This window comes from Anomalospiza imberbis, chromosome Z (genome assembly GCF_031753505.1).
Source record: "Anomalospiza imberbis isolate Cuckoo-Finch-1a 21T00152 chromosome Z, ASM3175350v1, whole genome shotgun sequence".
Lineage (NCBI taxonomy): Eukaryota > Metazoa > Chordata > Aves > Passeriformes > Viduidae > Anomalospiza > Anomalospiza imberbis.
In genome coordinates, this window is record NC_089721.1 from 11279557 (window position 1) to 11296629 (window position 17073).

The 17073-nt window shown below is 35.2% G+C and overlaps 1 protein-coding gene across 6 annotated transcripts in view; it reads left to right on the plus strand.

Annotated features, from left to right (window-relative positions):
- Positions 1-16454, plus strand: part of NIPBL (NIPBL cohesin loading factor) — a 150664-nt gene extending 134210 nt beyond the window's left edge. For 5 of the 6 annotated variants that reach the window (XM_068177048.1, XM_068177052.1, XM_068177050.1 and 2 more), the window contains 15 exons: positions 397-505; positions 1085-1221; positions 3414-3554; positions 3868-3961; positions 4072-4226; positions 4502-4592; positions 7733-7906; positions 8432-8622; positions 9366-9473; positions 10771-10971; positions 11371-11517; positions 13069-13364; positions 13648-13822; positions 14388-14573; positions 15141-16454. In XM_068177048.1, the coding sequence (XP_068033149.1) occupies positions 397-505; positions 1085-1221; positions 3414-3554; positions 3868-3961; positions 4072-4226; positions 4502-4592; positions 7733-7906; positions 8432-8622; positions 9366-9473; positions 10771-10971; positions 11371-11517; positions 13069-13364; positions 13648-13822; positions 14388-14573; positions 15141-15506 (2571 nt within the window). In that variant the 3' untranslated portion in view covers positions 15507-16454. Of the gene's footprint in view, positions 1-396; positions 506-1084; positions 1222-3413; positions 3555-3867; positions 3962-4071; positions 4227-4501; positions 4593-7732; positions 7907-8431; positions 8623-9365; positions 9474-10770; positions 10972-11370; positions 11518-13068; positions 13365-13647; positions 13823-14387; positions 14615-15140 lie in introns of all 6 variants that reach the window. The other variant, XM_068177049.1, reaches the window with a different exon arrangement.
- Positions 16455-17073: the final 619 nt, after the last annotated feature.

The window sequence follows — 17073 nt, forward strand, 5'->3', positions numbered from 1 at the left end:
GTTGACATACAGCTATGTTAGTTCTTCATTTGTTATTTTAACTTAGTGTCAAAAACATTTGTTTTGAAATTGCCATTTATTTCTCTAAGCATTTAAAAAATCTTCTAACTCTTCCTAGTTTCTGCATTATTTCATTAAGCATAAAGCAGTTTTCATCCCAATGCAAAAAATAAGGAGAATGACTATGGATTTTTATTACAGTTACTTTTTCTTTACTTAGGTTGTTTTTTTACTTCCTGTAATTTTTTGTTCACCGTGTAAGTTTCATGGAGAATTAAATACTTTTGTAGTCTAAAATCTTGGTGTATCTGTAGTAATTGTTATAAAACCAGCATATATTCTATGCAAATGACTGCAGCTTTAACACTAAACCATTTTCTGTTTCATCTGCTACAGCTGTTGAAGTCAGAAGAGGATGCCTCATATAAACCTGTGAAGAAAGCCTGTACTCAACTTGTTGACAACTTGGTCGAGCACATTCTTAAATATGAAGAATCTTTATCAGGTAATATTTTATAAAATTCAGTTAAAATCCTTTGAATTTTTTAAATGATACTATAACAGTTGTTAAAATCACTTCATTGAAAAAGTTACTGTTCTGGAATTTCTGTTAAAAGCTGATTGTAATAAATCATTGTTTTTAAGTAATGAAATTTAAAGTACTGTGTAATAATAAAACGTCCCTAATCTTCACTAGCTAACCACAATAGTAGAATTACTTTTAAAATAGCTGGTTCAAACTTTCAGATCACTAAAACCAAAACTAACATGGCAAACTGTATTTGCATTAGTATAGTCTACATTTGTAATAGGAATAATTGGGTGGGCCAGTCTAACATTTACAGTAAGGAGTTTAAAAACTGGTGATGTCTTTGATGCATCTTTGCTTCTTTTTTCAAGTCGTTTGAAGTCACATATAAATGTTAACACAATATGTTCCCATTTCTAATAAGAACATTCTGTTTAGATCTTTAAAGAGATGCAAAGAAAGCAATTCTCAAAACAGTGTTTAGGCCATATGTCTTTCATTGCTTAAACAGTACTTGGTCTTACTCTCCTTTTTGTATTTTCTAATCTTTTTCAGATTCTGACAATAAAGGTGTGAATTCCGGTCGCTTGGTTGCTTGCATAACCACTTTGTTCTTATTCAGCAAAATAAGGCCCCAGCTAATGGTCAAACATGCCATGACCATGCAGCCATACCTGACCACTAAATGTAGTGTAAGTAGAGACAATCAGTCTTTCCCTAGATAATTGAGCATGAAAATGAACATCTGTCTTGTATACTTGATGAAATTTAAGGTAGGAAAAGAAAATTTTAAATTGTGGAATTTTTTCCTGAGCATCATAGCTTTGGAAGTTACTAGATCCTTTTGAAGATCCCTGTAGCTTTTAAGATGTTCTCCCTCATGTTCTACCTACTTATTTTGCAGCCAAATGAAACTGAAACCTGTGCTGCCTCTTTAAGTTTTTCTCCCTTCAGGAAATAGTTTCTTAGAATTGCTTTAGTTTACACTCACAGTCTTAAAAGTATTTAATGTTTAATATATGTACCTTAAGACTAAGGATAAGGTTCCATAAGATAGAGTGATCTAATATATAGCAAATATATGAGAAGAAAAAAATCTTATTTCATCCTTTTCTAGACTTCATTTCTCATTTCTCTAGCTCTAGTGCTCTTGTATTCCCCTGTAAGACATGGTAGAGAGCTCTTCCACTGGAACCCTCCCCCATTCAGGTCTCTGAATCTTTGCAGTGGTTTCTGCCATTTTGATCTGAGCCCCTGATTGTTTAAAAGGAGCAGGGCAGGATCATGCACCCATTGCTCAAGGATAGATGAGCGTGAGTGGGTGGCAGAGTGCTTTTCAATACATGAGCTGCCCAGGGCAGGCTTAAGGGGTAATTGTTACCAACTGAGATTGTAGATACAGCCTGGCACTTTGCAGGCATTTTCCACATTCTCCAGGTACATTTACAACAGGTTCTTAGAGCTGCTTCTGAACAAACAGTATAGGAAAGACTTACCTAAATATTTACTTGCTGCAGCTCATTTAGTGGGTTGCAAATGGTTTGTTTTGTATTTACACATAGTTGAGATGAATCACAGAATTACCACTGACAGCTTGAACATGTCAAATAGCTTGATATTAGCATTCAGGATTTATACTATCCTGATTAGCAAGCTGTATTTGTCAAAAGTCAATTTCTAGCAGCATGTCTCTTTAGCAGATGTTTTTCATAGATTCCATACAATCATGATAATGCAAACCAGTGTAGGAACGTTCTTGTGTTGTCGGGCCTCACCCCCTGGTTGGGGTGGTCCAGAAAGGTGGAAAAGTCTCCTCCAACCCGTGCCTCCAAAGAAAGACTCAGTAGTCTTCAGTCGTCCAGTCTCAAGGTAGTTTATTGTATGTTATCTAAAAGATTTTCTCCCTGAGCTGCTGCGGTCCGTTCAGCAGTCAGGCAAGGGCACACTCCGACACCCAGGGGGCTGGTGCCCTCTTTTATATCACACGTTACATATTAAATGTTTATGGTTTTTCCCCAACGCCCATCACCTATATTGAACAGTGACTTTCCATTCTAAACCAATCTGTGAGTGCCAACCAACATCACCAAGAACATGGAGGTTAGGAAGAAGAAGGAAAGAGGACAGGGCACACCCAAATCCCTCCATCTTAGAACTTCTGACCCCCATGTACAAAACTCAGACCCTTCTGTACAAGGCCTAAAACCCCCCCATACAGCACTCAAAAACTCTTCCTCTCACTTTGTGACTACTTCTACTACAATATCTAAACTTTTGTGATTTCTTGTTCTTCCTGCAAGGTTGGTAAATTGTTCCATGGATCAGGTTCAAAGCCACAGGGGTCTGTGGCTGCATTCCAGGGTCTCAAATGCTTCTGACCTGGGCCCGGAACATCCAAGAGAGTCCAAGGGACATTCTGGGTTCCGACAAACCAGTAGTAATTTAATTGTGTTTTCTACATTTGTGGACATTATTACCTTTTGTTTAAGGTACATTAAGTCAAAACACAATTTCATTTTGTTGTGGGTACCTTGTTTTTAGGTGTTGTCTCTCCTCTAGTGTGTATTTCTCAGGAAGAGTTCCTAGATTTCTTGTAAGACTCCAGAAAATTATCAGACCCAAAGGTTTTCAGGTCTGACACAGCCTTGCTAAGAGGTGTAATTCTGCTCATCCAGACTTTTTTTCCCTAGAATGCCTGCAGTAAACAGAACTAGATTTCATAATAATATATAATTTAATAGCAGATGTAAAATATATAAATATTCTTTTAGATGTTTACCAAATATCTTAATTAAGTTGGAGTTTTTAACTGCCAGTGCATATTAATAGTACTTAGCTTATCCATGGTGAGAAGTATTAAATACTATAAATGCTGTTGTTTCAGACCCAGAATGATTTCATGGTGATCTGCAATGTTGCAAAAATCTTAGAGCTTGTAGTGCCACTAATGGAGCACCCAAGTGAGACCTTTCTTGCCACTATTGAGGAAGACCTCATGAAACTCATCATCAAATATGGCATGACAGTAAGTTTTTAATTGCTACTATTCTATTGATTCCATTTCACATGACTTGGGTTTAAAGACAGTCTTGTCTTCATTATGAAGATAACTTTTGAGTCATAAAAAATCAGTGTACCGGCTTTACCAGGGCTTCCACATGGTTTTGCTGTATTTTAATGAGTTTGAGTAGGTTTTCAGGGCAATCTAGGGAGGGACATTACATTCTGTCTGTTAGATTGTTAATTTTAGTTCAGCATAGCTTTTTCCTGCATAACTTCACAATAATCTGAATTTAAACTTCTAAGTAGCTAATTTATTTGTTCTTTCTTGCTCCTAGGTTGTTCAGCACTGTGTGAGCTGTCTTGGGGCTGTTGTGAACAAGGTCACGCAGAACTATAAATTTGTGTGGGCCTGTTTTAATAGATACTATGGTAAGCAAAATCCTAACAAGTAACTGTCACTTTTCAGTTTTGAGTACAAGTCTTATCTGGGGGATACACCACAATTAAACTCTGTGATAAAAATTTTTTTTTTACTGCAGGTGCACTATCTAAATTAAAAAATCAACACCAGGAAGACCCCAACAGCACAATACTTACTGCCAATAAACCAGCACTCCTTAGATCACTTTTCACTGTTGGAGCACTGTGTCGGCATTTTGATTTTGATCAGGAAGATTTTAAGGGCAACAGTAAGGTAAAATAATTTTAATTTATTCTCCATGTCTTAGGTATAATGAATGTTCCACTTTAATTTGAAAGCACATTATTCCTAGTCCTACAAAGGTATATATTTTTTCATAATACATATGGTGTAGCTTTCTGGTTTTTAAATACATGATTTTGCAAGGTCTATGCAGTAAAGTTGTATTTCTTCCTTTCTTTTATATATATATATATGCTTCCTGTAAGAGATCAGAAACATTTTTTTTCACCTTCAAATAGCTATTATTTTTGTTCCAATTTGCCCAGGTTAACATTAAGGATAAAGTACTTGAACTGCTGATGTATTTTACAAAGCATTCAGATGAAGAAGTGCAGACAAAAGCCATTATTGGTCTTGGTAAGAAATATTAATGTTTTTTTATTATTCTGCTCCAGTAGAAATTCTTGTGTATCAGTAGGAATTCATGTATTTGTGTAGCCACAGTAGAGTTTGCTTAAAATCAAAACTTACAGCATATTTTGTTTGAGAGCTGGTCATAGCAAAGCTGTCAAATGGTTCCTAGTTACATAAGTCTGCAGCAGCTTGGCTGCTTTTGACAGTGAATGCCCTTTGATGTGTGACCAAGGTGTAGAGGGCAGCAAATCTCAAAGGTAATGAAGATGCTATTTTTTTACTCCACATGCAAGTATGTTGTAAGTCCAAACCTTGTTTTTCAGTCCACAAGGTAAAAAAGAGTGGAAAAACTTGAAACATTTTAGGGGCAGGAGCAGGAATTTTGCAGGAGTCAAGGGTACTGCTGTTTATAGTAGCTGGATGGCCTTTGTGAGATTAGTATGGCATTTCAGTGACTTGCAGTAGAAAATGAACTGCCACTGACTTAGGGACAGAAATTGTACATCTGAGAAAATCTTGTTTGGGCAGAAGGGTGTTGGTGTCTGGAAGAGCTCAATCGTGATTATTGCATGGTCTGAAATAAATTGTCTCCAAGGCCTGAGAGCTTTCATTTTATGATTTCACTGTGGACAAGAATTTGCCTCTTTTTGTTGCTTTTTAGGTAACTTTTCAGATATCCTACTCTAATGCAGGCCAGAGAGGGCTCTGAGGATAAGGATCAAGACTGAATCTTCATGTCATTCTATGATAAACAATTTCAAGACAGTTGAGCAGGATTAATGGCATTGGAGTTGCCTCTTTTGCATTAGCAATGCTGTGATTCTCTGGACTACTTGCAGTTTTGCTAGGCTTTATGTCCATGTAGATGATACTTAATCCAGAATCCAGTCCAATTAAATTGTACACTAGAGAATATCATATGTGGGTTAGGGTCTGTATTCTTAACCATAGACATGATCACTCTGCTCATGGGTATGGAGTATTTCACATTTGCCAAAAATGATGTTTCTAAATTATAGTCTGAACTGTGATCTGTTTTGTCAGAAGTCATTCTTTAGATTTTTTTTTCTGCCTGTAAAAATATCAATGTTTATTTTAATTAAACCTTACTGGTTTTAGTGATATACTGATTTCATCCAAGTACTGATTCTGAAGATAGCTGTTGGATACATGGAGATGTGGTAGACAGTGCAAATTTCCACCTCAGGCTGGTCACTGAGCAAAGTTGTTGAACTCATTCAAATGTTTGTGAGCCAGCAGTACAGTGAAAAGGACTAGCAAGCCAATTCAACATTTATATATGGTGAAAAAGGTCATGTGAAGAATGTACTTTCCTATCATCCTTTCACTTTAGTAGGGACACTCAGCAGTTTTAGCTTCACTTCAGGATGTGCCACTGCTGTTGAGGGATTAAGCCTAATCTTAATGTTAATTATTATGGTTGTGCTTCTCTTACAGATGTGTAATTGAAAAACAAGTTGAGGATATAAACTTGTTAGTAAGTTTAGCTAAACTTTTAAGTACCTAATAGTTAATGTTTTACGCAACCAAGTTCAGTGCTTACTCTAAAGATTCTTAACAGAGTGAAAACAGGAGTGAAGATAAATGGTGTGACAGCATCTCTGACATGTGAATTCAGTCTTTAAAAAAACATACAGCAGGTGCCTTTCTTCATCTCCTATGACAGCCTCTTATGCCAAGTAAGATTTCTTCCCCAGTTAACTGGCGATGGAAAAGTAAGAATTTCCCTGAGAATACTGCTGGTTTTGATTTCTTAAAGTGAATGAAGAAAAAGTTTTGTGAGTTGCTACAGATACTTCCATGTGCTTTTCATTTTTAAAATTAACCATAAGAAATGGGTTGGACTTTGTACAGAGGCAGTCAAGTTACAAACATCAATATACGCTTGTATAGACCACACAATCATACCACATATTCCAAAGACCACCCTAATTTCTTTTTCTTCTCCTTTCCCTTTCTCTCATCTGCTTCTCTGCTTCTTGTTTTGGGACTGAAATGAGATCTGAAATACACTGCGGGCTTGCCTTGGACTTAGCCTTTGCCCTATACTGTCTTTTTGTGTATGGAGCCTGTTTTAAAAACTTTACTAAATCTTCACTCTGTTACAGATATTCTTATATATTGCTCTTGTAAATTTTATTTGCTTTCATTTTTCCCCCATTTTTCTCTTATGTTCCTATTTTTTATATGTGCCCATTTAAAATCTGAATTTTTTTGTGATCACAGAAAATGCATTTAATGTCTGCTTTTCCTAAACAGTCTTAAAAACAATTAGTTAGTTAAATGTAAATTAAATTAGAATGTTATGTTCTCATTACAGTTTTTTTTAAGATACTCCGTAAGAATTTGTCAGCAGCACTTCTAAATCTACATACATTATCTAAAATGGTATATACTGCCAGTAATTTAGAAAAGGTTTTATTAAATATAGACTTAAGAATAGCCAGTTCATTGGCAAGGGTAAGACTACAGCTAAGAACTGTTCTGTAGTGTCTATCTTCCAAAACACATAGTCTTGGGAACACTTCAGATGATCTTCAAGAGAAGACTACAATAGGCATATGAATAATGACAGCAAGAGGTACAAATTGTACTGTGTTCCCTGGTGACTATTTTTTCTATTATGATGTTAAATACTCATGGTATTTATCAATTTTTCCATATTTTCTCTGCATCTGCATGAGTCACATCTTACATTTGCAGCAAAATGTTTGTCTCTAGATGTATTAGAATGTCTAATACATTAGAATGTATTAGAAAAATGACAGATAATTTTTGGTAACATTCCTTTCTCATGCTGGTGATAGCTTCTAGTCATTGAGATGAAGGCCACTACACTGGACCTGGTTCCAGACCTTTATAACTTTCTGTGCAGCTCCCCTGGGTCAATACTCCATTTTATCCATCAAACAGAGTCGTGGTAAATAGAACTGTCATGGTTCAGAACTTCTTGTTAGCAACGGATGGTGTCCATATGGAAGTGTGATACTGTTTGGACTAGAAAAAGCTATGCTACTGGGAGGAGATAAATTTCATACCTTTCTTCTGGAGAACTTGAAAAGCAGAAATACAATTTCTAAATTATAATAATGAGAACCATTTCCTCTTTCCTCCACTCTTAGGATTTGCATTTATACAGCACCCAAGTTTGATGTTCGAACAAGAAGTGAAGACTCTGTACAACAGCATTCTTTCAGATAAGAACTGTTCAGTAAACTTAAAAATCCAGGTGTTAAAAAACCTCCAGACCTACTTGCAGGAGGAAGATACACGTATGCAGCAGGCAGACAGAGACTGTAAGTGCTGAATTCTTCTGTGCTCATGAGCCTTGCAAAATCTGACTTTGTTGCATACAGTTACTATATATCTGCGCTGAGTCACTTAAAATTGTAAACAAATCAGTGGTATTGTACCCGAAGTATTTTAGAATTATTTAAAAAGAGATATATGTATAAATGTATTATTTACTTCCAAGATGTACAAATACTGGAAGCAATCCAGAATTCATAATTGTTGTAATTATGGTAATAATATTTTTTATCCAAAAACCCTCTTAAGTTTAATTTGCAGATAAAAAATAAGAAGTACAACATTTTTTAAAATACTTTATTAAGGAATTAAAAATTGTATTGAAATTTTGTCTATTTTTTGATATGTGTTTATACATTAGATTGTTCTTTGTTTCATGAGATCACAAAGCCATTCTAAGACAGCTGAAATATGTATTTATTGTGACACTCAAAGATCAGCATATATCAAGTGATGGCAAAATAAGTGGTTATACTATGATGAGTATGCTATTGCTTTTGTCCTTTTTACAGGGAAAAAAGTAGCAAAACAGGAAGACCTGAAAGAAATGGGTGATATTTCCTCAGGGATGAGTAGTTCCATCATGCAGCTATATCTCAAACAGGTCCTTGAGGCTTTCTTTCATAACCAGTCCTGTGTACGCCACTTTGCTCTAAATGTCATTGCACTGACATTAAACCAAGGTCTCATCCATCCTGTTCAGGTATGATAGGCTTTTGTGGTGGGACTTTCTTTTATTCATGTTTTTAGAGGCTTTCACACTTGCTACATAAATTTCCAGGTCTTCTCTTCTACTTATATTACAGCAGTTTCTTACTGTAGCCAGAGGCCTTTACAGAAGGTGTATTTTGAAATCTGCTTTATGTTGCTAGCCCACAAGATTCCAAATGCTTCATTATCTGTTTTTTTGATTAAGATGTAAAACCCCAGGCAGTACCTAAAGAGCATGTAGATATATGCACTGCAGCATAATTCTGTCACAACTTTGAGGTATATGCCAAAATGTTTTCTTTATTTACTTCTTTATCCTGTGTCAGCTTGCTTCCATGTGAATCCCTATATCCTCCAAGCACTGTGGAATTCCACAGTCAGTGTCAGAGCTTCAGCTGTCATCTCCATCACTCTTTGCTTATATAATGTTTTGTAATTATTCGGTGCAGCGACCATTCCACATGTTCAGTCATAAGTAGTTTTTTGAGGTTTTTAAGTGCAATTTTCTGTATTTTAAATTCGCTTTAGAGTTTGAGAAAAAGAGAAATACTACCTGAAACCTCACGACTTATTTAGAATGCTGGTGTCTCACAGTATTTTGTTCTATTTACTTGAAGAGAGGGTAGTAAGTTGCATAGACCTTCCTATTCTAATTTCTGCAGTAGAAACAAAGAAAAAAGACTGAGAAAGAGGAGGTACAATGCCTCTGAATAACCATTTCATTTGTTTTTCAAGTGTGTGCCGTACTTAATTGCTATGGGCACAGATCCAGAGCCCTCTATGCGAAATAAAGCTGACCAACAGTTGGTGGAAATAGACAAAAAATATGCTGGGTTCATTCACGTAAGTAATTCTAATTTAACATTTTAAAAAATACTGTTATATTCTCTAGTGGTTTAACACTTCAATATGCTTCAACTCCAGAGAAAGAGTATAAAGTAAAAAAATAAACAATAACTCTAAGCAGTTGTAAGGATGACTCGCCTGAGAAATAGGAATGATAATATAATTTGAAGTGTCTATTCTAGTCCAAAATCTCCTTTAATTTATGATTCAGATTAATATTTTCCACACTAAATAGTATTTAAAAGCCTTTATTTGATAAGAGGTAAGGACAAGTGTTTCATAATGTTTAGCAGTGATTTTCCTGTATCAGTGGACTAGAAAACACCATGTAACAGTCAATAGAAGTCCTTAGAATATATAAATATATATTAGAGTGTGCAAGGCACCAAGGCTTTATAAATTGTAATCTAAGCAGAAGCAGCATAGGAAGCTGTTTACCTCTGATGAATCTTACTGAAAGGAAAAATTAAGGGCTATGTAAGGATATGGAGTTATTACTGGCATAGTGCCAGTTGTGCTTAAGATCTGAAATTAAGCTGCAGCATTCTCCTTAATTTGGAAGATCCCAGTCTAGATTCAGTGTGTGTACTATGTTGTAGGACTTCTCACATGTCCTTCTTTGTATTCCAGTGCATTTGGAGCATTGCACTGTTGATGGCATCCAAACAGATAACTCATCCATTAAGTGAAATCTAGCAGTTGTAATTTACTGTGTTAGGCAGCTGGGATTTAAGACAGTGTATAGACACACAGACAACTTTGCTGAACAACAGCAGAGGTAGTATGAGGAGACTTGGCTATGCAGCCTAACTAGAAAATCAGTTTGTTCTGAAACTAGAGCAGGACCGTTGAAGTGAGTAAAATCAACTGGAAATTATTGGATATATGAAATTATTTTCTATTTGTTAGTCCTGTTGTGCTCATATAGATTCAGTTACTGGTTTCACTACAGGGGATACCAAGCATATACATGTGGTAGAATATTCTGTTCATGTATGAAAGCATTTCAATGTTCTTGAAAATTGTTTAAATTGAAATTCCTGGCTATAGTGGGTAAACAGATTAGCTGTATGTTCCTAGCAGAATTTAGAGTCAAAGCAGTTCACAAGACATTCTAATCTCTGCCACAAAGACAGCTGTTTGATAGCTCAAATCTCTTTACTATCTCAAAAGGTAGTATTACCTCAATGCGTGTTTTTAATTTAAATTTCAGATGAGCATCCCTTTAAAAGGATTCAGTTGTTCTGCTTTGGAAGCAATGTTTTGAATAAAAATAAATATATTTCCATTTCAGATGAAAGCAGTGGCTGGTATGAAGATGTCTTACCAAGTACAGCAGGCAATTAATACTTGCCCAAAAGATCCTGTGAGAGGTTTTAGACACGATGAATCATCCAGTGCACTGTGTTCACACCTCTACTCCATGATTCGAGGGAACCGTCAACACAGACGAGCCTTTCTAATTTCTTTACTCAACCTCTTTGATGATACTGCAGTAAGCACCACATTTTCTTCACTTAAAAAGAAATTAAAATGCAGCATTACAAGCTTAAGTTCTCCTTTTATGATGTATTTTAATGACATAATTATTGATAGCTTTGTTCCCAATGTATATTTTTTACTTTCTAATATAAGGTATTTATCTGTGTAATAGAATGCATGTTGCATCACTCTGTACCTTTTTATACTCAGTTTGGACAGATCAGAAATCATATATCTTCAGGTATGTCTAAACTTTGCATGTATAGATGTTGTTTACAGTGCTTTTGAGGGTTATATTGAATAAAAATTGTGGTCATGTTTTTTGCTCTAGATCCTTAGGAGCATTGCAGAAGTATATGAATCCAGGCTATTTCTACATGTATTTATGTGTAATTTTTTCTTTACCTTCCAGAAAACAGAGGTGAATATGCTTTTGTACATAGCAGACAATCTAGCCTGTTTTCCTTACCAAACACAGGAAGAGCCACTGTTTATAATGCATCATATAGACATTACACTATCAGTTTCTGGTAGCAACCTACTACAGTCATTTAAAGAGGTATGTGCATTTATATTTTAGTATATTTATGGTGGTGGAAACATAAGCTTTTCTATAATGTGGATAATTTTTCAGTGAATGCAGTACCATTATTATTGTGTGAACCAGCTGCATTACTTGGCATGTAAACAACAGTCAAAAACCAAGCAACACTGTTCTGACCTTTATCTGCTACACACTAGTCAAAAACTCTGTTTACATTGCTGCTTATATTATTTTAAAATAATGAATTTTGATATCGAATCTGTATAATTTCCTAATATGTCTGAATAACAGTTAATTGTATGCATCTGAAAACACATGAACCCAGAATCATCGTGGAATACTAGTTTGTTGTGGTTATTTGTAAAATTTTAATAATAAAATCCAGTTGGCAGTTTATTTTGTTGTCAAGTAGCTGTGGCAGTTGCCTTTGTTGCCTGAGAGATTTAAAATACATTGTTTTTTGCAAGAGAGGAGTGGGCAGTATTTCTTAAGTCAGCGGTAAGAACCTGAATCATGATAGAGTACCTGTTGTTATGGCAACACACAAGCCTGTGAGAGGCCTCTGCTTCTTAAAGATTTCAATGTCTTTCCTTCCCTGAACAGCTGTTATAGTAGAAGGTGCAATTTGTCAGGAAGCAGTTTCTAGAAAGTCCAGTTTGACTAATAAGACAAGTCAGAGTTAATGCCTGAAAGTTCACAGCTTGAAATGTACTGTGCTTTAAACTCTCACCCTACCAAAGTTGATGTGCTAGAAAGAGACAATACATTCTTCAGGTTGAGAACCAGTGTGTAGCACCTAGCTCCAAAAGGATGAGATTCTGCTTAGGTCTGTGTCCTGAAAAATCATACTATGTGCAGTAATAATGCATATGTGAAATTCTGTAGATCTAGAAGTAATCATAGAACTAACTATAGAATCGTAAGAGGGCTAGGGTTGGAAGGGACCTTAAAGATCACCTTGTTCCCAACCCTCTGTTATGGGCAGGGACACCTTCCACTAGACCAGATTGCTCAGAGCCCCACCCAGCCTGGCCTTGAACACTGTCAGGCATAGGGCAGCTGATTATTATTAATCATTATTTATTCATTATTAATATGATGACTTTGGTCAGCAGTGTAATTAGTGTCATAGAATTTTGAGACAAGGATTTAAAACCACCTTGGACACAAAAGTACATATGGAACTCTCCATGAGACATAGAAATTATATTTAGGGGAAAGAAAAACAGAATTTTCTTCCTGGTTTATTGTGTTTGGTCTTCTACTGTATTTTGCTGTCACTGCTAATGAACTTCAGGAGTCATTTAATGATAACATAGCAGGGGAGTGCTTGTTGCTTCAGTTCCTTCTGTATGCACCTTGCAAGAAAATCTGGGTGTTGGATAAATTTTTCAGTATATTTTTGCCATAAATAATTTTAAGACTATGAAGTTATAAATTAATAACTTTGTTCTGTAAATTCTCTTTAATTTAAGTTAGTAATGATTTTGGACAGATTATTTTAGGAGCACACATGATATTATTTATCCTAATTTTGGAATGTGTGTTAACTTCTCTGTCTTGCAGTCTATGGTGAAAGACAAAAAAAAGGAAAGAAAGCCTTCATCAGATGAGGAGACTGAGAGTGACAGCAACAGTGGTAGTGGGAGTGAAAGTGAGGACGAAGCTTCTAAGCCTCGGAGGTTACGGAAACGAGTGGACTCTGATTCAGATTCTGATGAAGAAAATGATATAAATGCAGTGATGAAGTGTTTACCTGAAAATTCAGCTCCTTTAATTGAATTTGCTAATGTCTCCCAAGGCATATTATTACTTCTGATGCTGAAACAGCATCTAAAGAACCTCTGTGGATTCTCTGATAGGTAAGGCTATTTAGATAATAGGACACTTGTTATGCAGTGATATTTTTCCATTTATTTAAGTTGATTGTAACTACCTGTTTAAGCAATACATTTGTGTAACAGAAAAAAAAAAAAACTATTAAATTGAACTTTGGTTTAGAAAAAACCCAATTATTTGATTTCTTACCAGGGTATTTATTGTATATGGAATGATAAACATTTTTATTGGAGGTTTTAAAATAATTTTGCTCAAATTACTCTGGATTTGCCTTTAAAGGTCTTCTCTTTTGTTTTCTTTAAACAGTAAAATTCAAAAATATTCTCCATCTGAATCTGCAAAAGTTTATGATAAAGCTATAAACAGGAAGACAGGAGTGCATTTCCATCCAAAACAAACTTTGGATTTTCTGCGAAGTGATATGGCTAATTCCAAGATCACAGAAGATGTGAAGAGGAGTATAGTAAAACAGTACTTAGATGTAAGTAAAGTTGCTTTGCAGAAAGTCTGTAATCTTTTAATACAGTATAAACTTGAAGGTACATTTCAAAATGTTAAGTTCCTGGTTATCTTGTGTGATGTGTGGATCTTCCTTTCAGGATGTTTAACAGGACTGTATTTCTTTCTTATAAGTTTAAACTCAATGATATTTAATTTCAGCTTAAGGATATTCATCTTTATGGAGTATTTTCCAGTTTCTGATATCCATGGTGTATACCTCTCCCATATTACTTGTTCACTTTATTCCTGACTCTTTCCATCATGGGAACAGAGACTCGATGTGGTTTATTAGCTGTCCCTCACCCTGTACCAATAACAGTTAGAGAAAACTTGCCATTTGGAAAACACAGGAAGAAAGCTTTTGTATATCTACCAAAAAAAATCAGAAAGTTAAGTTTGTAGAAAGTAACATGAGCTGTTCAAGTTGTCAACTGTTTGTTTTACTCTGTTGCTTTACTTTGCTACTTGTTTCTAACATAATGTAACATGATATAAATGTAAATGTTTAAAGTTACAAAGTGAACTGATCTTCTTTGTATTATTAGTTCAAGCTCCTTATGGAACATTTGGATCCTGATGAAGAGGAAGAAGATGGAGAGGTTTCAGCTAGCACAAATGCTCGGAACAAAGCAATTACCTCACTGCTTGGAGGAGGCAGCCCTAAAAACAATGCAGCTGAGACAGAGGACGATGAAAGTGATGGGGAGGATAGAGGAGGAGGCACTTCAGGGGTGAGGCGGAGGAGGAGTCAACGTATTTCGCAGCGTATTACGTAAAATGATTTTTATGTGCTTATAAATGTCAGTTTATTATATTAAATGTACACCAAGTAATGTAATCCACATGAAAAAAAAAAAGCATTTTGTAGATAGAGATTCTCTACTTAACCGTTTATACAACTTTTGTAGAAAGTTTAACAGAAAAGACAATAAAAAAAAAACCAAACTAGAAAATGAGATTTATCCCGTATAAAAAGTTATTAATTTTCCTTTGGAATGTACTGTGTGTTATCCTTTTTATTGTTGCCAAGTTTTTATGTAGCTTTATGATTCATGTGTATATATAATTTTATATATCAATAAGAGATAAAGACACGGGTACAAATTAAGAGTATGTGGTTTTACAAGGATATGTTAACCCCTTGGCGCTGGCGGTCGCGGTGCGTCTCATTGCCGGCAATGGAATGTGTGCCGGGGAATCCCAACTCCCGGCGTCAAGGGATTAAAAGCAATAAAAGCAATAATTTCACTAAAGTTCTTCTGTGTAACACTTGGTCTTTTTTCCCCCCAATGTTTTAGTCATTGAGAAGGTCAAAACGAAATTCAGACTCTACGGAGTTGGCAGCACAGATGAATGAAAGTGTTGATGTCATGGATGTCATCGCTATTTGCTGTCCAAAGTACAAAGACCGACCACAAATTGCAAGAGTAGTACAGAAAACCAGCAATGGCTTCAGTGTTCAGTGGATGGCAGGCTCCTACAGTGGCTCCTGGACTGAGGCTAAGCGCCGTGATGGCCGCAAACTGGTGCCTTGGGTAGACACTATTAAAGAGTCAGACATTATTTACAAAAAAATTGCTCTAACGAGTGCTAATAAGCTGACTAATAAAGTTGTGCAGACTTTACGATCGCTGTATGCCGCCAAGGATGGAACTTCCAGCTAATGAATTTGTACATGCAGCCAAATTTACAGGAATTGAAATAACAGAAAAACTTGAAATATCAACTTTATGGCAAAAAAAAAAAAAAAAAAAAATCAGTTAAATGAAGAGTAAGAATGGAACCTGGGACGCGGGGAAAAAAGAAGGAAATGTTTGGTAAACATTTTTGTGGGAGCTTCCTTCGCTGTTGTGCAGCAGAAACTTCTCAGTTCATTTTTACTCCCACTGTATTATAGTTTAACAAAAAAATTGTTTATATCTTGAAAAAAAAACCTTTCTGTTTAAAAAAAATAAACCAGTGAATGTTGGAAATTAGTCTGTTAATGTTCTTAATAAAGTGTTCTTGGAGTTTAACCTAGCAGCGGATGGCTTTCTTTAGCTTAGCCCAGTTTCCAGGAAATCTTTGTTTTTCCAGGCTGTAAAGTGGCAGAATCTCCTGGATATATAATTTATTCTGTTGAAGAAAAAAAAAAAAAAGAAAAAAAAGCATGCAGTATCTATGACCTATCTGCAGGAGGAGTTTTTGTAAATGTAGATTTTGATGTATTAGGTCACCCTGAGATAATACAAGAAAAGGGATCCCCAGCAAATCTGGTGGAACAAATACTGCAATAAATTTTTTTACTTCTCTTTGTTACTTGTCTGTTTCCATTTGAATTTCTTATTGTAAAGATCTGTTTAAATCCATTTATATTATTTTGCAGTCTTTTATGTAAAATTTACTATATCAGTGGTTTTCAAAACAAGACATAAAATATTGTTTATACAGTTTTATAGACTGACTTCTGAATAATTGGTATCTTTTTATTTTTATCCCTAGAAGGGTGTAAACACAAGTTAACTCCAGGGTTTTATTGTATCCTGCAATATTTAGTATTAACTATATGATTTAGCACTGTGCCAAACACATTTTCAAGAGTACATTTTGATATAAAGAGAAACTATAGTTTATTCCTTGTATGCTTCAATTTCTTTCTAATGCTGTCCAAGTGGTAATTTATGATAGTTCAAATTTGGGAAAGGCTGAATGACTCTTCTGCTTGGGCCAACTGGCCATGTACACATTTCTCTGCGTTAATATAGAGAGGCTTGTGTCAAGAGGAGCTAGCCACCAGTGTCAGAGGAGTGAGTGGGTATGAGTCTGGGCAATTATACTACATTCCTTCACAGATGAATTTTTAAAGAAAATGTTTGTATATTAGACTAATTTTTTTACTAATTGAAAGATGTTTTCATTTTTTGTAAATTGAAAAAAATGCTATAGAAATCTTACAGAAGTATTTGCTTCAACTGCCTTGCCACAACCTTTCATAAGCAGTTTGTCTTCCTAGAGAGCAAGAAAAGCAGCATATTTGCAAACAGTAAAAAAATCTAAAAAACAGCTAAACTTTTAGGAGTATATTAAACCCTAGTGTCTTTTTAAATGTATTTATCGAAAACAGGTGTTCCTCAACATAGTTATTTTTCTATTATGTTTTGTTTCTTTTAAGAGTTTAATATATGATAGAGGGCTGTTTTTATGAAACAGACTTGCAGAATTCTAATGCATTATTCAATTTGTGAGGAATAA